Raw genomic sequence first — 23,596 nt, forward strand, 5'->3', positions numbered from 1 at the left:
TATACTGAAGTAAATAAGCAAAGCTTTAAGGACTTGTAAGGCTATCACAAAAGATTGAACATTCTTGTGATCAGAGTCCCAAGAAAAGATGAGAATCAATCCCAGGAAGTGACAGAATCAATCCATCCAGAGGACGTAGTAATCCTGAATACGTATGCCCAAAAAACAAAGCTTCAAAAAAATGTGAAGGAGAAATGGACAGAACTGAAGGGAGAAACAGACAACTCCACAATGACAGTGCTGACTTAAACACCTCTATCTACAACTGGTAGACAGAAAATCAGAAAAAAATTTATAAAATCAAACACACCATTATCCAATGATCTAACCAATCAGCATCAATCCACATACATAGACCACTCCATCCAGTAACAGCAGAATACATTCTTTCCAAGGATTTGAGAAACGTGTACCAAGATAGATCATATCCTGAGACATAAAATAAATATTAACAAATTTAGAATAAATCATACAGTGCCTTTTCTGACCACATGGAATCAAACTAGGAATCCATAACAGGAAAATCATAGGAAAGTCTTCAAACATTAAAAAACCAAACAGCATGCTACTAAGTAATCTGTGGGTCAAAGAGAAACTCTGAACAGAATTTTAAAAATACATTAAGCTGAATGAAAGTGAAATACAACATATGAAAATTTGTAGAACATAGCTAAAAGAGGGCTGAGAAAATTTTATAATACACTGTAAAAGAGAAAAAGTCTCAAATCAATCATCTAGGTTCCTATTTCGAGAATGTAGAAAAAGAATGTAATAAACTCAAAGCAAGCAGACGAGAACAATAAATACAACAGCAGAACTAAAAAATGACAGTATAAAAACAATGAAGAAAAATCATATAACAAGTGATTCTTTTAAAGGATCAATAAAATTGATGAGCCTCTAGCAAGACTTACAAAGAAAAATAGGGAGAAAATGCAGATTACAAATATCACAGATGAAACAAAAGGTATCAGTGCACACCCTGCAGACATCAAAACAATAAAAGGGAGTACTACAAACAGTTCTGCAAATATAAGTTTCAATGATTTAAATGAAATGAACAAAGTCCTTGCAAAGCACAGGCTACCATATCACATAGTTCTTTTCTATATATCCTACAACTATATATGAATGTTTATCTAAAAATTAAGTTTAATACTAACAATCCCCCCAAATATTTGTTACACAAAACTTAATTCCTTGAGATATATAGATATTTACATAGAAGCACCCCATTTGCAGTTGAATTTCGCTCCTCTCTTTGATGAGGGGTGTGAACACTGATCACAATGACATCGAGAGGCTGTCTTTGAAAGCATTTAGGACAGTATCACATAATGTAAGTAGTTGGGAAGTATTTCAGATCATTGGAGTGCTGGGCAAGGATATATGTTATAGGCATAGGTATGCAATGAGCATATTCAGACAGTTTAGTAGTAATAACTACCACATATGGAGCACTGTTAATATGCTAGGCTGTCTATATAATCTATCTCTAACTTTTATCACATCCTGCAAGGTAGATTTTTCTAAATGTCTACTTTTATAGAGGTGATGATCATGGTACAAAAAATTCAGTAACACCCAAATGTGTAGAGTTAATAAGTGGTAGAATAAGGATTCTAACTTACATCTTTACATTCTAAACATACTAAATTTAATCCTACATTCTAATCATGGAGAGAGAAGAATAAAATCTGAAATAGTATTTAGGTAAAGAATAAATTATGCTCCTATGGCTTCAAGATGACCACTGCAATTCCGAACATTATATTGACGTTTAGCCAGAAAGAGCAAGAAAAGTGATGTGTGTGGGAAGTGAGGGTGCTGGGAGAGTGGGCTACAGCCAACCATACCTATTATTTTTCTTTGTTTAATCAGAAAAGCAAAAGTTCCAAAGACGGCCCATTGTGTCTTGTTGAAAACTCTCTCACATGACATGTCTAACTGCAAGGTTAGTTAGAAATGTTGAAATCTGGTCTTTCAAGCTTCCGTAAATGGAGGTAGGCCAAGAAGAGGGCTTTTAAGCATTGATGATAGGCAAAGAAACCTCTAAGTAGTCCAGTCACAGAATATTAATGTAATTTAAAAAATGCAGTAGAGAAAGACAGTAATAATAAAGAGCCTTAATTAACAAAAGACACAATTTTAGTAAAATAACCATAGGAGAACTGTGAAATGTTCATAACAGGAGAGAAAACCCATTTTATAATTGTAGCATTTTTGCTCTTTACCTTCAAGTATCTAAAAGGAAAGTCAATGGTTGAGCTGAAAACAACCTTGCTTTTCTTATAACAAATTGCTGTGCTTGTTTAAGTTTCACTAGTAAAAGAAAGGTCATCTCATTTGTTCCACTGTTGTTAAATGTATGTCATGAAAGAGCCAAAACAGCCATTTAAAGTGAAATTTGATAGTTTACAAAACTTTAAAGAAAAATTCGTACTGTAACTTGTAAAGAAAATGATAGGCAAAAGAGCAAAACAAGTATTTTCTAGGGTTATGCAAAGACTGTTTTTAAAAAAAACTTTATAAGTACTCAACTCAAAGCAGTTAATTTAAAATAATAATTTAAGTGTATAAATCTAAAAAATATATTTTCTTTTATCAAATTAATTTTCTGTTTTGAATGAATCATTTATTTGAATTGCAGTATCTGTGGCTAAAAATTCAAAAACAAATATAAAACAATGCAAATGATTTTATATGTGTTACTGATTAGGTCTTCATATGGCCACAGAATCTTTTTAAATACTTGGAACTGGTATTATAACATAAAGAAAATATGTTTTGAGATTCAAGAAGCTTGCATTTAAATGACTGCTCCAGGACTCATTAGCTATGAATCTTAATAACAATTAACTGACAGAATGTTTTACAAGTTTAAATGTAATATTATAAATGTAGATATGTAAATTTTCCAGTAAAAATTAATTCAATTTTCTCTAAATACTATTATGTGAACTCTGGGATATAAAAATTTATGACATGTAATCATGATTTAAGAAGAGCATGTAAGTCTAGCAACAAGGAGGCTTAACCCTCCAAACTGGCTTTTCCACTGACAAAACACATAGTCTTTCATTATTTCTAAATTCTTAACACATGGCTTTTACATTAGTTAGAATGTAGATTTTGCTATTACAACACAGAGACCCAAATGATAGTGCCTTAAACAAGAAAAAAGCCCTGGATTTAGGACTCCAGGCCCTTTCGGTCTCATTTCACTTTTACATGTTATCTTTATGGGACAAGAAGGTTCATCCATCACTTCCTTGTTGAAATTCAAGCCAGTCAAAAGAAAAAGTCAGTGAGGGAGAGAGCATGACTCTACTTGTCTTTTAAGGACATGCTCATAAATTTGCACATATTGCTTCCACTGACATGCCATGCCTTTGGGCAACACTTAGTCCTTTGACTACACCTAGCTGCAAGGAGGAAATGCAACATTTCCATGTGCTCAGATAAATGTTACATTACTCTGTAAAAAAGGAAAAAAGAAATACTGGGGAATGACTAACATCCCCATCAATCATGCAAAATGCATGAACATCATAATTTATGTAAGGACAATCTGATAAAAGTTTTCTTAATACACTTCTAGAGTATTGACTGAAACTTGATTGTGCTGAATTTTTCAACATATTGTTAATTCATGTCAAAACGTCTCAAAGTTTTAACTTGACCAAACCTGAACAGACTCATTAATGGAGATACTTAATGACATTCATAATGTAAGAGACAAACAAAAGTGTTTCTATTGTGCGAATTAAATTAAGTATAAGAACTGGCCGGGCGCGGTGGCTCAAGCCTGTAATCCCAGCACTTTGGGAGGCCGAGGCGGGTGGATCACGAGGTCAAGAGACAGAGACCATCCTGGTCAACATGGTGAAATCCCGTCTCTACTAAAAATACAAAAAATTAGCTGGGCACGGTGGTGCGTGCTTGTAATCCCAGCTGCTCAGGAGGCTGAGGCAGGAGAATTGACTGAACCCAGGAGGCAGAGGTTGCGGTGAGCCAAGATCACGCCATTGCATCCCAGCCTGGGTAACGAGAGCGAAATTCCGCCTCAAAAAAAAAAAAAAAAAAAAAGAAACATGCCCTTTCTCACCCTTGCCTCTTTTTAGCAACCATTTCTTAACAACGTCCTGTTAAATATCAGACAAAGTTTTAAGACAAATATAGCAATAACATACTCAAAACAATGTCTCTCAAAGATGCTTTCTATAAATGATGCCATGATTTATTTAAAATACTTTAGAAATTTCTTTTTTAGTTTGTTTGGGGAGCTAGTTTCCAAGCTATGTGACAGAATCCATCTTGTTTATATTCATTTGATTCTTTCCTTTGTGGTACTTCCCTTCTTTGCCTTGCTGTTTCTGCTTCAGCCAGTAGTCCCACTGCCTCCTCAAAAAGGGGCTGTGCCTGTGCCTGTGGCAATTAGAACAAAGGACTCTAATAAGTGGGTCACTTGAAACTGCGTGGGAAACTTAATGTATACAATTATTTCACCTCCTATTCACCCAACAAAATATTTATTGAGCATACATGTGTCTTATAGTGTCCTTGGTCCTGGAGATAAAACGGAGAACCAAATAGAGCCATGTATTGCATAAGAATATTTTGGTCAATGACAGGCTTCATATACAACAGTGATCCCAAAGATTATAATAGAGCTGCACATGGATGTACCTTTTAAAAATATTTTATATTACATTGTTGTTGTGTTTTCTGTGTTTAGATATATTCAGATACACAACTACTTCCCCTTGTGTTATAGTTGCCTACACTATTCAGTAGAATACTGTTCTATACAGGTTTGTGGTCTAGGAGCAACAGGTTATACCAGGCCTAGGTGTGTAGCAGGTTATACTCCTAGCCTGGGTTTGGATAAGTACACTGAGTGATCTTTGCACATAGTGATGTTTGTACAATGATGAAATTGCTTAACAATGCATTTCTCAGAACATTTCCCCATTGTTAGCCAATGCAAAACTGTAGATGGTATCTTTGCCCTTACTGACTGTAATAATGAAAGGCAGTCATTAATTTGAGAAATGTCACACATAAAAATGTCAAATTAGAATATGATTAGTTTTACAAAGAGATATACAGGGAGTTGTGGAGGATCAGGGAAGGATTCACTGAGAAAGAGATTCTAGAATTAAAATTTAGACGAAGAATTTGAATTAACTAGGCAAAAATAGTGAGAATAAAAGGGAACTGGAAAAGTGCTTCAGTTAGCTAGAGGAGCACATGCAAAGTTCCCTGAAGTAAACTGCATGGCATGGTCCAGGAACTAAGCCAACCAATGTGCCTGGAATACACAGAGATGCAGAAAAGTAAGATTAAACTGGAGAGAAAGAGAAGAGACAATCTCTGCAGGGCTATATGGCTCATGTTGGAATCCATAGAAGTGCTGGAGTAGAATTACATGCCGAGATCTTTCTCTTCAAAAGAACTTCCTAGGCCGGGTGTGGTGGCTCATGCCTGTAATCCTAACACTTTGAGAAGCCTGAGATCAGGAGTTCCAGACCAGCTTACCAACACGGCAAAACCCTATCTCCATTAAAAATTAAAAAATTAGCCTGGGGTGTTGGCAGGCCCCTGTAAACCCAACTACTCAGGAGACTGAGGCAGGAAAATCCTTTGGGTGGGGGCAGGGGGCATGGAGGTTACGGATCATGCCACTGCACTCTAGCCTGGGTGACAAGAGTGAAACTCTGTCTCAAAAAACAAAAACAAAACAAAACAAAAACCTCCCAGACTATGAATTTGAGATAGTAGGAGGTGTGCAAGGACTTACGGTGGAGGACCAAGGAGGAGGCTATTCTAGTAGTTTAGGCAAAAGAAAAAGCGATGGACTAAAGTGTGAGACCTGGAAAGGAGAAGTGAGCAATATTTAGTAAGTAAAATGTATATGTATCAGTGTGAATTGAATTTGTAGAGCAAGGATGTAAGAAGGTTTAAGGAGACTTTTATGTTTGTGGTTTTTAAACTGGACTGATGATGATGCATTTCCTGAGTAGAAGAGCACTGAGAAAAATGAGGTTTAAAGGGAAATCACATTTGGAATATATCTTAAGAATTAATGATATAACATGCAGGGGGAATATTTATTTAAAAATGCAAAAATCTTCAATAAAATATTGGCAAGCTGATTGCAACAGCAAATCAAAAAACTTATTCATCATGATCAAGTAGGATTCATACCAGGGATGCAAGGCTGGTTCAACATACGCAAGTCTATCAACGTAATTCACCACATAAACAGAACCAAAAACAAAAACCACATGATTATCTCAATTGACGCAGAGAAGGCACTTGACAAAATTCAACAGGCTTTTATGCTAAAAACCCTCAATAAACTCGGTATCGATGGAACGTATCTCAAAGTAATAAAAGCTATTTATGACAAACCAACAGCCAATATCATACTGAATGGGCAAAAACTGGAAGCATTCCCTTTAAAATCTGGCACTAGACAAGGATGCCCTCTCTCACCACTCCTATTCAATATAGTACTGGAAGTTCTAGCCAGAGCAATCAGGCAAGAAAAAGAAATAAAGGGTATTCAAATAGGAAAGGTGGAAGCCAAATTGTCTCTATTTGCAGACGACATGATAGTAGTATACCTAGAAGACCCCATCGCCTCAGCCCAAAAACTCCTGAAACTGATAAGCAACTTCAGCAAAGTCTCAGGATATAAAATCAATGTGCAAAAATCACAAGCATTCGTCTACACCAATAACAGACTTAAAGAAAGCCAAATCAAGAGCGAACTGCCATTCGCAATTGCTACAAAAAGAATAAAATACCTTGGAATACAACTCACAAGGAACGTAAGAGACCTCTTCAAGGAGAACTACAAACCACTGCTCAACGAAATCAGAGAGGACACAAACAGATGGAGAAACATTCCATGTTCATGGTTAGGAAGAATTAATATCCTAAAAATGGCTATACTGCCCAAAGTAATTTACAGAATCAACGCTATCCCCATCAAGCTACCATTGACATTCTTCACAGAACTGGAAAAAACCACCATGAACTTCATATGGAACCAAAAGAGAGCCCGCATAGCCAAGTCAATTCTAAGCAAAAAGAACACAGCGGGGGGCATCACACTACCGGATTTCAAACTATACTACAAGGCTACAGTAATCAAAACAGCATGGTACTGGTACCAAAACAGAGATATAGACCAATGGAACAAAACAGAGGCACCGGAGGCAACAGAACATACATACAACTATACAATCTTTGATAAACCTGACAAAAACAAGCAATGGGGAAAGGATTCCATGTTTAACAAATGGTGTTGGGAAAACTGGCTAGCCATGTGCAGAAAGCAGAAACTGGACCCCTTCCTGACACCTTACACTAAAATTAACTCCAGATGGATTAAAGACTTAAACATAAGACCTGGCACCATAAAAACCCTAGAAGGAAATCTAGGCAAAACCATCCAGGACATAGGAGTAGGCAAGGACTTCATGAACAAAACACCAAAAGCATTGGCAACAAAAGCCAAAATAGACAAATGGGACCTAATGAAACTCCACAGCTTCTGCACGGCAAAAGAAACAGTAACTAGAGTGGATCGGCAACCAACAGAATGGGAAAAAATTTTCGCAGTCTACCCATCTGACAAAGGGCTGATATCCAGAATTTACAAAGAACTCAAACAGATTTATAGGAAAAAAACAAACAAGCCCATTCAAAAGTGGGCAAAGGATCTGAACAGATACTTTACCAAAGAAGACATATATGAGGCCAACAATCATATGAAAAAATGCTCATCGTCACTGGTCATGAGAGAGATGCAAATCAAAACCACATTGAGATACCATCTCACGCCAGTTAGAATGGCGATCATTAAGAAATATGGAGACAACAGATGCTGGAGAGGATGTGGAGAAAAAGGAACACTTTTACACTGTTGGTGGGAGTGTAAATTAGTTCAACCATTGTGGAAGACAGTGTGGTGATTCCTCAAGGCCTTAGAAATAGAAATTCCATTTGACCCAGCAATCCCATTACTGGGTATATATCCAAAAGAATATGAATCATTCTACTATAAGGACACATGTACACGAATGTTCATTGCAGCACTGTTTACAATAGCAAAGACCTGGAATCAACCCAAATGCCCATTGATAATAGACTGGATTGGAAAAATGTGGCACATATACACCATGGAATATTATGCAGCAATCAGAAATGATGAGTTTGTGTCGTTTGTAGGGACATGGATGAATCTGGAAAACATCATCCTCAGCAAACTGACACAAGAACAGAAAATGAAACACCACATATCCTCACTCATAGGTGGGTGATGAAAAATGAGAACACATGGACACAGAAAGGGGAGTACTAAACAGTGGGGTCTATTGGGGGGAAAAGGGGAGGGCCAGTGGGAGGGGGAGGTGGGGAGGGATAGCCTGGGGAGAAATGCCAAATGAGGGTGAAGGGGAGAAGAAAAGCAAAGCACACTGCCATGTGTGTACCTATGCAACTGTCTTGCATGCTCTGCTCATGTACCCCAAAACCTAAAATCCAATAAAAAATTTAAAAAAAAATAAAAACATTTGATGAATTCAAAGCAGGGTGATAAAATCCAATATCCATTCATAATAAGAAACAAAACTAATCTTGTAAAACTAGAAACAGAAGTAAACTTCATTAACCTGATAAAGGCTTGTTACATAAAACTCATTAAAAAATCATACTAAATAGTAAAAAAATAAAAAAATAAAAATAAAAAATAAAATAAAATAAAAGTAGTCTAAGAATTAAAACTTGATCAATCAGGAACTTTATTTTATAGGTCACAGATTGAAGAAACTACAAAGAATATTGAGAAGGAAACACTATGGAAGTTAGAGGAAAACCAGGAAAAGATGGCCCATGGAAGCAAAGAACACCAAAAAATGGAATCAGGACAGTGACTTTGGTCAACAGTGTTAATTGTTGCTGGAAACTCAAGTTAAATCAACAAGAAAATGTTCACTAGATTTGTTAGGAGAGATTTGAGCATAATTGATGTATGCTTCTTTGTGTTTTGCTACCTAAGGTACCAAGATTAACAAAATTAAAGGCTGACCTATGGGGAATTGGTGGGGGTAGGGGGACATTCCTAGAAGTTATATTTTCTTTTCAAAGATGTATTTTGCTTATTTCCTATGTTTTGATTTGGTTTACTGTAAAAGCATACTTTAAGAATTCTGAAGATAGTTTAGAGTTCCCAAATTGTATATCCACTTTATTTCTTTATCCTATTATTGATATTGTACTATAACTGTTATTAGTACAGAGGCCCACAAGATTGCATGGTGACTTTTAGAAAATACAAGCAAGCATATTTCTAGCGCAGAAATTTTTCAGTCTTCTAATTTCCAAAGAGTTATTGATTTGAGGTTTGTTCTTATGAGAAGCAAATCCTCTAATTTTCTCTAAGTATCCCATTATGAATAATAGTCATAAAGGAACATTATTAACTGTGTTTGATCTGTACTTTATTTTTCTGAATTGTTTTAAAACATTACTTCTGGTTGAAGACATGAATTCTCTAAAAAAGCAGGTAGTAAAAGCAGAGCCTTCCCTTGAATGGGGTTAGTTACAGGCAGGACTCGCCTCAGCACACAATCATCCTCTACAAGGGTGATCAAAGCCAACCTCAGTCAGTGAGACAGGGCCACATAAGAACCACGAAGGTACCTACGCAACAATCTTGCATGATCTGCACATGTACCCCAGAATCTAAAGTACAATTAGAAAAAAAGCATGAAGATGCTTTAGTTTGGGATAAATTAAAAATGAAGAGAGTATTTATTGCCACTGAGAAGAAACTATAAATTAATAAGTCATTAGTGAAATATATTCTTAAGAGTAACTAAACATAAGCTAAAACATATGGGGCCAATAACTATAAAAATAGACTGAGATGGCTTATAAGATTTAAAAAATTGTAGAGAATCAATAGTAAGATTGTATTAATGGCTGATTGTACTCAAAACTACATATTGTCTTCTCAGAAGAACTAGTATATCTGCTGTTAAAGTAAACCAATTTATTTGTTTAATAAATGGACAAGTGTACTAAGTGGTATGCTCCTGTTTAGTTCAATGATTTGTAACTAATCTGAACCCCAATTTGGAATTATTTTTCTATGATTATCATTACAGGTGGAAACACAAAACAAAAGAAATATCACTTATTTTATCAGTAAAATACAAGCTTCAATCAATATGCCTTATTATTATTGATCCATTCTAATAAGGGACACAAACAATATAAAAAAGTGAATCCAGAAATAAATCCCCAAATCACATTTTATTGACTGTTCTTTCTCTAATCATCTCAAACCTTTCATCAGGAATATGGAATAAGTAATAAAGGTGATGGAAAATAGATGGAACTTGTTTCTTCTTTGGATGGAGAGCTAAGAAGAAATGCAAATAAAAGTGAAATAAAGGATACATGGAGTGCCCACATATTTGCAAGTCAATCTTCCAGAATACAGAGTGGTTGTAATTCCCAATCTAAGAACTTTTTTTTGGCATAGAATTATGGAATACTTGAGTTTAAAGTGACCTTGGTGATAACATATTCTAGCTTCTTCACTGTACACATAAGGACATTCCTTTAGCCCTAAAAAAAACCAGAGCTTCTATGAAGTAAGTGACTGCTGATTTAGTAAAAGAATCTAACTCTTGCTCCTGCCTCATTCAGAATGAATGCACCTCTGCCATGCAGCCATTTTCCTTTAAAGGAAAAGGAAAAATAACATGCAGTCTTTTGAAAGAGTGGTGCTTTCTCAAGCCTTTTTGAATAGCAAATATTTCCTTAAAGGCAGGACTGGAATTGTATGCTGTTAAAAGTCAGTAAAGAAATGTATTAACATGCTGTATTTCTGAGGGAGAAAATGAAAAAAGCTTACAGAATAAGTTCTTAATTTTTCTTGTATCTGATACTTAAGAGTTCAATGCTTTCTTCAGTATCAGATTACTTATTAAATTTCGCAAATAAAAAACCAAAGTATTCTAAGAGGTCAGGTTTCATTTCACTTTCCATCTTTAGTTTTTTGCTTTGTTTTTTAAATTTTTGATTTTGATTTCTGTGGGTACACAGTAAGTAGATATATTTATGGGGTATATGAGATGTTTTGATATACAATGTGTAATAATCACATCATGTAAAATGGGGTATCCATCCCCTCAAGCATTTATCTTTTGTGTTACAAATAATCCAATGATACTCTTCTAGTTACTTTAAAATGTACAACTAAATGGAGTATAATCACTCTGTTGTGTTATCAAATACTAGGTCTTATTCATTCATTAATCATTCCAGCCTCTGGTAACCACGCTTCTACTCTCTAGCTCAATGAGTTCAATTGTTTTGAATCAACACATCAATGAGAACATGTGATGTTTGTCTTACCGTGCCTGATTCAATTCACTAAGCAAACTCCTCCAGTTCTATCCATGTTGTTGCAAATAAGAGGATTTCATTCTGTTTTATGGCTGAAGAGTAATCTATTGTGTATAAGTATGGCATTTTCTTTATCCATTCATTTGTTGGTGGACACTTAGGTTGCTTCCAAATTTTGACTATTTTGCAACAAACGTGGTAGTGCAGGTATCCCTTTGAAATACTGATTTCCTTTCTTTGGGGTATATGCCTAGCAGTGAGATTACTGGATCACATGGTAGCTTGACTTTCAGTTTCTTGAGGAACCTCCAAACTATTCTCCGTAGTGGCTGTACTAATTTACATTCCAACCAACAGTTTTCTCCACATCCTCATCAGCATTTGTTATTGCCTGTCTTTTGCATATAAACCATTTTAATTGGGCTGAGATAATATTTCATTGTAGTTTTGATTTTCACTTCTCTGATTATCAGTGATGTTAAGCGCCTTTTTGGATGCCTGTCTGCCATTTGTATGTCTTCTTTTGAGAAAGTCTATTTAGATGGTTTGCCCTTTTTTTAAGCTGGATTACTAGATTTTTTTTTTCCTATAGAGTTGTTTGAGCTCCTTATATATCCTGGTTATTAATCCCTTGTTAGATAGGCAGTTTGCAAATATTTTCTCCCATTCTTTGAGTAGTCTATTCTCCTTGTTGATTGTTTCCTTTGCTATGCAGAAACTTTTAAACTTAAGATTATCATATTTTTCCATTTTTGCTTTGGTTGCCTGTGCTTATAGGGTATATGTCAAGACATTTTTGCCCAGACCAATGTCCCAGAGAGTTGTTCCAATGTTTTCTTTCAGTAGTTTCATGATATGAGGTCTTAGATTTAAGTCTAAAATCCATTTGGATTTTATTTTTGTATGTGGTGTGAAATATGGGTCTAGTTTTGCTTTTCCACATATGAGTATGCAATTTTCCCAGCACCATTTATTGAACAGAGTGTTTTTTCCCCACTGTATGTTCTTGGCACCTTTAGTTCACTGAAGGTGTTTGAATTTGTTTGTGCGTTCTCTATTCTGTTGCTTTGGTCAATGTACCTGTTTTAATGCCAGTGTCATACTATTTTGGTCACTATAACTCTGTAGTATATCTGAAGTCAGTAATGTTATTCACCCAATTTCCTTTGCTTGGAAATGCTTTGGCTATTCTGAATCTTTTGTGGTTTCATATAAACTTCAGGAAAGTTTCTGTAAAGAATGTCTTTGTTATTTTCATAGAGATTTCATTGAATCTGTAGGTTTGAGTAGTATTGACATACCAACATAAATTCTTCCAATCCATGAGCATGAACTACCTTTTTATTTTTTGATTTCTTCATTTTATTTCATCAGTGTTTTATAGTTTTAATTATAGATATCTTTCACTTTTTTGGTTAAGTTGATTCCTAGGTACTTAATTTTATTTGTGGCTATAGTAAATGGGACTATTTTTTATTTCTTTTTCAGATTGGTCACTGTTGGCATATAGAAATGTCATTGTTTTCTGTATGCTGATTTTGTATCCTGCACTTTACTGAATTTGTTTACCTCTTGTAATAGTTTTTGGTGAAGTCTTTAGTTTTCTTGAAATATAAGATTATTTCATCTTAAATAAGAATAATTTAATTTTTTCTTACTTTGGATGCCCTTTATGTATTTCTTTTCTCTTATTGCTCTAGCCAGGACTTCTAGTACTATGTTGAATAACAGTGATGAAATTGGCCATCCTTGTCATCTTCCAGATCTTAGACAAAAGTATTTCAGTTTTTACTCATTCAGTATGATAGTAGTTGTAAGTTTGTCATATATGATTTTCTATTTCAAGTTATGTTCCTTCTATCCCCAGTTTGAGCAACTTTAACATGAAAAAATGTTGAATTTTATCAAACACTTTTTCAGCATGAATTAAAATGATTATATGGTTTTTGTCTTTCATTCTGTTGATATAATATATCACATTGGTGTATTGGCATATTTTGAACCATCCTTGCATCCCAAGGATAAATCCCATTTAGTCATGATGAATGATCTTTCTAACATATTATTGAATTCAGTTTGGTAGTATTTTGGTGAGGATTTTTGAATCAATATTTATCAAAGATATTGGCCTATAGTTTTCTTTTTTTGATGTGTGTTTGTCTGGATTAGGGTAACACTGGCCTCATAGAATTAGTTTGGAAGTACTCCTTCCTCCTCTATTTTTCAGAATAGTTTCAGATTAGTATTCAATCTTCTTTAAGTGTTTGGTACAATTCAACTGTGAAGCCATCAAGTCACAGGCTTTTCTTTACCAGGAAACTTTTTAGGCTTTAATCTAGTTACTCATTATTGGTCTGTTCAGGTTTTGGTTTTCTTCATGGTTCAATCTCTGTAGTTTGTATGTATTCGGGACTTTGTGCATTTCTTACAGATTTTCCACTTTGCTGGCATATAGTTGCTCATAGTAGCAACAAATGATCCTTTGAATTTCTAGGTGTTTGTTATAATGTCTCATTTTTCACCTATGATTTTATTTATTAGTATCTTCTCTCTGTATTCTTAGCTAGGTTGGCTAAAGGTTTGTCAATTTTGTTTAACTTCTTAAAAATATTTTTTGTTTCATTTATTTTTTGTATTGTTTTCTTTATTTCAATTTTCATTTACTTCTACTCTGATCTTTATTATTTCCTTTCTTCTACTAATTTGGGGTTTGGTTTCTTCTTGTTTTTCTAGTTCTTTAAGATGTATTGGTATAGTGTTTAAAGTTTTTCTTCTTTTATGATGTAGGCACTTAAAGCTATAAACTTCTCTTAGTACTGCTTTTTCTGTATTCCACAGATTTTGGTATGTTGTACTGACATATCATTTGTTTCAAGACATTTTTCAATTTCCTTCTTAATGTTCTCAATCACCCACTGGTCATTCAAAAGCATACTGTTTAATTTCCATGTATTTATATAGTTTTCAAATTTCCTCTTGTTATTGATTTCTAATTTTACTCCATCATAGTCAGAGAAAATGTCTGACATTATTTCAAACTTTTGACAATTGAGGTGTTGGAATCTCAAGCTATTATTACATTGAGGCCTATCTGTCTCTTTAGCTTGAGTAATATTTTCTTTTTATATCTGAGTGCTCCAGTATTGGGTGAATATATTTAAAACTGTCATATACGATTGTTGAATTAAACCCTTTATCATTATATAGTGATCTTTTCTGTCTCTTTTCATAGTTTTTGTCTTGAAATCTATTTTGTCTATTATCAGTATAACTATCCTTGTGATTTTTTTGGTTTCTTTTGGCATGGGATGTCTTTTTTCATCCTTTTATTCTCAATCTATGTAAATGTTCATAGATTGAATGCATTTCTTATAGTCAAGCTATCGCTAGTCTTGTTTTTTATTTTTTTATCCATTCAGACACTCTGTCATTTGATTAAAGAGTTTAGTCCATTCATATTTAATGTTATTATTGATAGGTAAGGACTTACTCCTGCTGTTTTTATATATTTTTTGGTTGTTCTGTGGCCTTTTCATCCTTCTTTAATTCTTTCTCTCTTCCTTTTAGTGAAAGTAATTTCCTCTGTAATATAATTTAGTTTCTTGTTTTGTATTTTTTTGTGCATCCATTGTATTTTTTGTTTGTTTGAGGTATCCATGACGCTTAAAAGTACTTTTTATTTATTTATTTATAGACAGAGTCTCACTCTGTCACCCAGGCTAGAATGCGGTGGTGCAATCATGAGTCACTGCAACCTCCACTCCCGGATTCAAGCAAGTCTCCTGCCTTAGCCTCCCAAGTAGCTGGGATTCCAGGTACCTACAACCATGCTGGGCTAATTTTTGTATTTTTAGTACAGATGAAGTTCACATGTTGGCCAGCCTGGTCTTCAACTCCTGACCTCAAGTGATCTGCCTGCCTCTCTCTCTTAAAGCAAGCAGTATTTTATACCCCATTATTTAAAGTTAATAATTATTTAACACCAACACACATACAAGTAAAAATAAAACTAATACAATCTACATCTTAAGTTCATCCCCTGCTTTTAAACTTTTTGTTGTTTCTACTTACATCTTATTAGACTATGTCTTAAAAAGTCATGTAGTTGTTATTTTTTATTGGTTCATTGTTTAGTCTTTATAGTTGAAATAAGAGTAGTTTGCACACCACACTTACAATGTTACAATACTCTGTGTTTTTCTGAGTACTTATATTACTGGTAAATTTTGTGCCTTCAGATTCTTATTGCTCATTAACATCCCTCTCTTTTTGATTGAAGGACATCCGTTAGCATGTTTTATAGGATAGTTCTGATGTTAACAAAATTCCTCAGCTTTTGTTTGTTTGGGAAAGTATTGTTTCATGTTTGAAGAATATTTTTGCCAGATATATTAATATAGGGTAAAAGTTCTGTTTTATTTTCCTTCATCACTTTAAATATGTCATGACACTCTTTGCTGGCCTGTAAAGTTTCCTATGAAGTCTGCTGCCAGATGTATTGGAGCTCCATTGCATGTTATTTGTTTCTTTTCTCTTGCTTCTTTTAGGACACTTTTCTCATTTTTGACCTTTTGGAGTTTGTGAATTAAATGCCTTGAGATAGTCTTCTTTGGGTTAAATGTGGTTGGTGTTCTATAACCTTCTCATATTTGGATATTGATATCTTTCTCTAGGTTAGAAAATTCTGTTATTACTCCTTTGAATAAACTTTCTACAGCTGTATCTTTCTCTACCTCCTGTTTAAAGCCAGTAACTCTTAGATTTGCCCATTTGGGACTATTTTCCAGATACCGTAGGTATATGTCATGGTTTCTTCTCATTTTTTTTTCTCCTCTGTATATTTTCAAATAGCCTGTCTCCAAGTGTGCTAGTTCTTTCTTCTGCATGACCAATTCTGCTATTAAAAGATCCTGAGGCATTCTTCAGTATGCCAACTTCATTTTTCAGCTCCAGAATTTCTTCTTACAGTTTTTCATTATTTCAGTCTATTTGTTAAATTTCTCTGACAGAATTCTTAACTCCTTCTCTGTGTTCTTTGTATTTACTTGAGTTTCCTCAAACAGCTATTCTGAGTTCTCTGAAAGGTCACATATGTATGTTTTTTCATGACTGGTCCCCCTGGTGTCTTATTTAGTTCATTTGGTGAAATCATATTTTCCTAGAGGGTCCTGATATTTATAGATGTTTGTCTGTGTCTGGGCATTGAAGAGTCGGGTTTTTATTGTAGTCTTCTCAGTCTGGGCTTGTTTGTACCCATCCTTCTTGGGAAGGGTTTCCAGATTTTAAAAAGGCTTATGCATTGTCATCTAAGCTATATCTGCTTTAGGAAACACCCAACCCCAGTAACATTCTGGTTCTTCCAGACGCATAGAGGTACTGCCTTCACAGTCTTGGATAAGAACTGGAATTCTCTGGATTATTAAGCAGAGACTCTTATTCTCTTCCCTTTTTTGGCCCAAACAACCCCTCTCTCTGTTCTGTGCCACTTGGACCTGGGGATAGAAGCAAGGTTCCCTTTACTTTTCCCTCGCATAAAAAGTGTTCCCTGTAGCCACCACAGCTGGGAATCCGATGAGTCTTACCCGAAGGCAGCAAGTCTCAGAGGCTCACCCAAGGCCTTTGATGTAGTACCTGGATATCACTAGTGTTTATTTAGGGCCAAGGTTCTCTTCAGTTAGCTGGTGATGAATGCTGCCAGAACTGGATCCTTTCCTTCATGGCAGTGGGTTCCCTATTTTGACTGGTGTCCTATCCTATTGTGGCTGAGCTGATATCTTATATGCAATACAAAGTCCTCTCCAATCTTCCCTTTCCTCTCCTAAAGCAGAGGAAGGGGTCTCTTTTGGAGCCACGAGCCGTTGAGTCTGGGGTTAGAGAAGGGGTGATACCACCACTCCTTTAGCCACTCCAGCTTTTGTTGCAGAAGGCTGTGTGTCCCCAAGTCCACTGTCTCTGGGCCCAGTTGAGCACTAGGACTTGCAGTCCTTTTGGCATAGACTGTCTTTCAAGTTTATTTTGGGCTACAAAGCAGTTTAGCCAGTGATGGTAGGGTTTGCAGGAACCCAACTTCTGAGTGCTAGAATAAATAATTCTCTGGCTAGGGCTGGTTTACATGCTGTCTCCAAAAATCGGTTATATGGTTTAGCTCTGTGTCCTTACGCAATTCTCATCTTGAATTGTAATTCCTTTGTGTCTAGGGATCCCTCCCTGGGAGGTGACTGGATCATGGGGATGGATTCTCCCACATGCTGTTCTCATGATAGTGAGTTCTCATGAGATCTGATGGTTTAAAAATATGTGGCAGTCCCCCCACCACCTCCTGCCACCATGTAAAATGTACCCTGCCTCCCCTTCATCTTCCACCATGATTGTAAGTTTCCTGAGGCCTCTCCAACTACAAAAAATGAGTCAATTAAACCCCTTTTCTTGATAAATTATCCAGTATAAGGTAGTTCTTTATAGTAGTGAGAATGGATTAATACAGTGAGTGTCAGCTGAGTTTGGTCCAGTTTTATTTTCTGTTATAATAGGGGAGCTCAGGGTTCAATGCCTCACAATTGCTGTGCTCTCCCTCTCCCCAACATACAAAAACTTTCCCTGTACCACATCTGCTTCCAGAGGATCAGTGAAGGTTGGCATTGTTGACTCAAGTTTTTTTTTCCTACCTCTTCAATGTCTCTTTCAGTGATATAAAGTTAAACTAGATTCTTTAAGTGCTCACTTGATTTTTTTTGTTCTTATAAAGGTGTTTTTATATGTAGATAGTTGTTAAATTGGTGACCTTGCAGGGGGTACCATTGGTAGAGCCTTCTATTTTGCCAATTTGCTCCACCCTTTCCTCTCACTTTCTATCCTTATTTAAATACCTATTCTATAATTTTTCACTTATCTATTCAATTAGCACTGTAAAAAGCAACTGCTTATCTTTTCCCCAGTTTTTAAGCAACAAATATTACTTGCCCCTTGTATCAGGTAGTAGTTGTGTGATTGATACTGGGCATGCAAACATGAAAAACACAGTGCTTATGCACTAAAGAAGTGAGAGGGCTGAAGAAAACAGCAAAATATGCTCTAGTGCCTAGAACATAGGAATAGAGTTATGAAGACATGGAAAAGATGCTGCTGTGAAAGCAGCTGATTCTGGAAAACACTTTGGAACCTGCAGTCTGTGTGCCATTCAAAGAGGTTTGAATCTTCTTATCCAGTGAGCCACTAAAAGTTTATAGCAAGGAGGTATCTTAACTAACACTGATGTATGGTAAAGCTTAGAGATGACAAGCATTTGTAGCTCTTATCAATAGGAAGGAGCTGGTGAAGAGGAAGGAAGATTTCCATTAATCTTTTGTGAAAGACAGACACCTAAAAGCGTTTCTGAAAGACAGGAGAGTTACCAGTATCTCTTCATGGGAAGAATCTCCTGAAGAATTCCTCAAGGGAGACAACTGCTAACATCTAAGCTTTAATGCAATGAAGAAATTAATTTTGAGAAAACTTAACAGAGAGAAGCACAGCGAGGAATTCCTCACAATGAGAGTTCCGTAAGTCCATACCTTTCCTTACTCAAACCCCAACTGGCTTTACATTGTTTCAAATATTTGCAGGGAGCAAATCAAAGATTGAATAATACATACAATTTAATAAAAACAGAAATAAGGTGTACCTGACATGAATATGAAAATAATATTTCAATATGTGTATATGTATCTTTTTATCCAAAAAGATAAATATATGCAAAATAAAGACCCCTTTTTACTAATAAGCAATATAACTAAGAAGAATTACTTGGTATCATTTCAAAATTCTTTTACTGATTAGAATCCTAGTACTTAAATTAATAATTGCTGTGTTCTTTTAGTCTTTTGATGTTCTTTTCTTTTTCTTTTTTTTTTTTTTGAGATGGAGTCTCACTCTGTCACCCAAGCTGGAGTACAATGGCATGATCTTGGTTCACTGCAACCTCCACCTCCTAGGTTCAAGCAGTTCCCCTGCCTCAGCCTCTTGAGTAGCTGGGATTACAGGTGTCTGCCACCATGCCTGGCTAATTTTTGTATTTTTAGTAGAGATGGGATTTCACCATATTGGTCAGGCTGGTCTTGAACTCTTGACTTCAGGTGATCCACTCGCCTCGGCCACCCAAAGTGCTGGGATTACAGGCATGAGCCATTGAGCCTGGCGTATTTTCTTTTATATTGTTATCTAGTTACAAATTTAACTTTATTATATCCCAAAGACATTTTTGTAAATAGGATGAAAGTCTCAAAGGTTTTAATTATCTTAGTATTTAACTCCTATTTAAGGAGTTACCAGTATTTCTAAGTCTAGCACTTCAATTCTAATTATCATCCCAAACAGGGCTTTGGATTTCTTTCATTTGAATCTCTCTTATATTCACTGTTTTAAGTGATGCTCTGGAAACTTCACCTTTATGAGGCTATGTTCTGGGATTTCATATTTATCCAACAAAGGTGAAATGATTAAAGAAACAGATAGATAATTAAACTATTCAGGTTAGGTTTTCTAAAACCTAATAGACGTCATTACAAATTAAATTAGAAAACCAGATTTCTCATTATTTCTTTTCTCAAATTCACAGAATGCTCATTTTGCTATATTCCCAGTTTCTTTTAAATGATAATACAAAGTCTCTTATTACAAACTCAACAATTGCTAAAACAGAAAGCCCACAGATTTCTCATTAATAATTCTTTCCTGACACTCACACAATGTTCATGTTATTACATGCTCAATAGCTTTTAAATGCTTATGAGAAAGATCTTATTACTAATTTTTAAGATTATTGAAATTACATTTGCCATTAAAATTTACTGGAAAATTCAGGAAAGTTCTTACAATATACTATTTCAGCTAAGCAGGTAGGTTATTTTAGAAATTCAAATCTTCTGGCATATATTCTGACCTATAAACAGTAACTATGGTAAATAAAATTACAATGTACATTGTGGTTTCAGTACAGATGTGCAGCATGAACATGGGCAAAATATTCACATTTCTTAATAAAATGGCACAATAGCTTATGAAAGAAACAATTACTGAAATGTTCTATCCTGGAAAAAAAATGTAAAATGCGGGGGTTGTTTTCCTCTTTTTTTGTTTTTGAGACAGAGACTCATTCTGTCACCCAGGCTGGAGTGCAGTAGTGTGATCTCAGCTCATTGCAACCTCTGCCTCCCGGGTTCAAGGGATTTTCTTGCCTCAGCCACCTGAGTAGATGGGATTACAGGCATGCTCCAACATGCTCAGCTAATTTTTTTATTTTTAGTAGAGATGGGGTCTCACCATTGTCAGCCAAGCTGGTCTTGAACCCCGGGCTTCAAGTGATCCAGTTGCCTTGGACTCCCAAAGTGCTGAGATCACAAGTGTGAGTTACTGGGCCTGACCACAAAATTTCTTAAATGCATAGTCTATGTGGGAGCAAAGCCAAATATAGAAAGGAAAACCCTGAAGGTGAAGCACAGTGTGGGCTGGGGCACCTTCTTTGAGATCAAAGAATTCTAAAATATATCATGGCAATGCCTCTGCAATTTCTTTTTCAAGAGTAGTGTGTTCTTCTCACCTTCTCAGTGGATTCACAGATACAAATGCCCTTGTGTGGTCCAAATGCTAGCAGATTTAGATGAACCCCATGTCATACTTAGTCCAAGACGTTGGGAGACTGACTGAAGTGCAGCCTTTCCTTCTTTCCAGCCTGTTATAGTACAGCTTGATCTGGTCTGAGATCCCAGACTCAGAATTTGTTTTATCTAATCCCACAATACTTCTAGGTGCCCTCAAGACAGTTGCAAAACTTTTAAACCTGCCTTAAATTACATAAATTAAACAACCTCTTAATGTATCTCCTTGCCGTGCCATCGTCTGCTGTCACCAAGTTAGCATAATTCTGTCCGTCAGCACCCAGACCTCAGACTTAAAATGGCTCTCCCCTGATGGTAAAGTCTGAATCATACTGTGCCTGCCCAACATCGTCCTTTTTCCAGGCCACCAGAGCTTGGTAGCAGAGAAAAATCCTAATATATAGCCATGACCCTTTCTTTCCCCCTCATTTCCAATACAGAAGTTAACAATGAAATGGCATTTTCTAGTTATCTAAAAACTAGCAAAATCACTTTTTGTTTTCATGTCAATCTATAAAAGAAATCATGACTTGCATATTTACAGCATTCTGAAAAATTGTCTTGGAGTCATAAATTACATATAATTTTCACTATATTCAAAGATCCTCTCCCACAACAGCAAGACCAACAGAAAATATGTTTGGGGACTACTTTACTTCCAAACTGACTGAATAGCCACAATGTAATATATTACTTTTATGAATCTTTTTTTGTTATGAATATAATTTTAAGTAGAGGATAAGGTGGACTTACCACAAGAAAATGAAACAATCTGTTTTTCAAGCTATTACTTTTTTACTTGCTTTGCAATTACAATATAGACATTTTGTCAAATGTCTTCAGACTCTCCAGTTTGACAAGTTATTTCCCTCCCTGTCCCCTGTCCTTTTGTAAGACATGTTTACCTTTTTTATTGCTCTAAAATATGTCTTTCATATAATTCAAAAATAAAAGTCTAATAGAAAAAATGTGTCACATGAAATAACAAATCCTCCAATTCTAAACTAGTTTAAACACATAAAGCTTCATGACAACTTGTCAGCTACATTATCACTGATAGTTTTGCTAAAAACCTTACAGGATATTTTGTGGTAAATTTGAATACTTCAACTTCCTTTCTTCACTTCTAACTACTTCTACCCTCACCCACACAAAAAATGAGGCAATTAAACAAAGTTATAATTCTAATTATCAAGTAGTTATAAACAGAAATGACATTTATTTCACTCCCAAAATTTGATGGAATAAGCACATATTCCTAATAAACCTCACAAACAAAAAATAACTTTCACAATCAGATAACAATAATAAATGAAAATAAGAAAAACATACACTGAGCTAGGAAGTGTGCGCATGAAACTGACAATTTCTAGACTGACACCACACATTTCCTTTTTGGTGGTATTATGGTTTGTCTAACTCCTTAATCTTAGAGCATCAGATAGATGATTTGACTTTCATGTTACTTTGTGTTATGCAGGTCTGAATAAAGAAGAAATTCATTTCTTAGGAGTTCTAATTATTCTCTCTTTATCTGCATGCAACAGCTTTAAAATGAGCCCATCACAATGGCTACCTTGTAATTAATAAGCTGTTTTCCATTGACATTGTCTGGATTTTTTGACCTAGGCAAAGTAATTAGTCTGCATTTTTGCACAACAGAGGTTGCTTCTTCCCTTCCTATTGATTGGTATAATTCGTTCTTATTCAATCAACATTCAAACTTACACCAAAGCATGAATCATCTTACCCTTCTTTAGCTCTTCAGCTTACATTATGATTAACTTCACGGAAAGATCAACTTACCTGGTACAAACTCTCTCCTGAATCTTCCATTCTGAATAGGCATTCCTTTGCCTTTGCTGTTAGGTAGTATTTAATTTTTGTTGTGGCTTTAATGATTCCATCACAGTAGACATTGACATTAACTGAACCAGCAGGAAACTCTTATAAAAAAAAACACACACACACACAAGAGTTAGAGGCAGACTATATAATGCATATTCATACGATTACATCTTTTAGAGATATAAAGGAAAACTTTAAAAATTTGTAACACTTTTACTAATCACTAGCATTTAAAATTGTTTTTAAAAATTCTTGGTAGTTGGAAGCCACAAAATGAAATGTACAATTTTGGACTTAATTGCTTAAAAAAAACCATGGCACGTGTATATATATGTAACAAACCTGCACATTCTGCACATATACCCCTGAACTTCAAGTATAATAATTAAAAAACTTAAAATATAAAAACATGTTAAAATAACAATAAAATAAAGCACTAAATTATTTGTCCCTATTTATAAATATAACTTTTCTTTGTAATATTCTATAATCATCTTTATATAATTCTTCAGAATTTGGAAAAGTATAGCCATTTATCAAAAGTTAAGTATTTGTTATTATTATTTTTGAGATGGAGTCAAAAATATTATTTTTGAGACGGTGACTTTGTCACCCAGTCTGGAGTGCAGTGGTGTGGTCTCAGCTCCCTGCATCCTGGGTTCAAACCATTTGCCTGCCTCAGC

General features: G+C 35.2%; 1 protein-coding gene across 3 annotated transcripts in view; it reads right to left on the reverse strand.

The window, feature by feature from the left end:
• BANK1 (B cell scaffold protein with ankyrin repeats 1) overlaps positions 1–23,596 on the reverse strand; it is a 634,941-nt gene that overhangs the window by 205,440 nt on the left and 405,905 nt on the right. For all 3 annotated transcript variants that reach the window (XM_054253119.2, XM_002745525.7, XM_008992921.5), the window contains exon 5: positions 22,872–23,011. In XM_054253119.2, coding sequence (XP_054109094.1) covers positions 22,872–23,011 — 140 coding nt within the window. The remainder of the gene's footprint in view (positions 1–22,871; positions 23,012–23,596) is intronic.

This window comes from Callithrix jacchus, chromosome 3 (genome assembly GCF_049354715.1).
Source record: "Callithrix jacchus isolate 240 chromosome 3, calJac240_pri, whole genome shotgun sequence".
Classification (NCBI taxonomy): domain Eukaryota; kingdom Metazoa; phylum Chordata; class Mammalia; order Primates; family Cebidae; genus Callithrix; species Callithrix jacchus.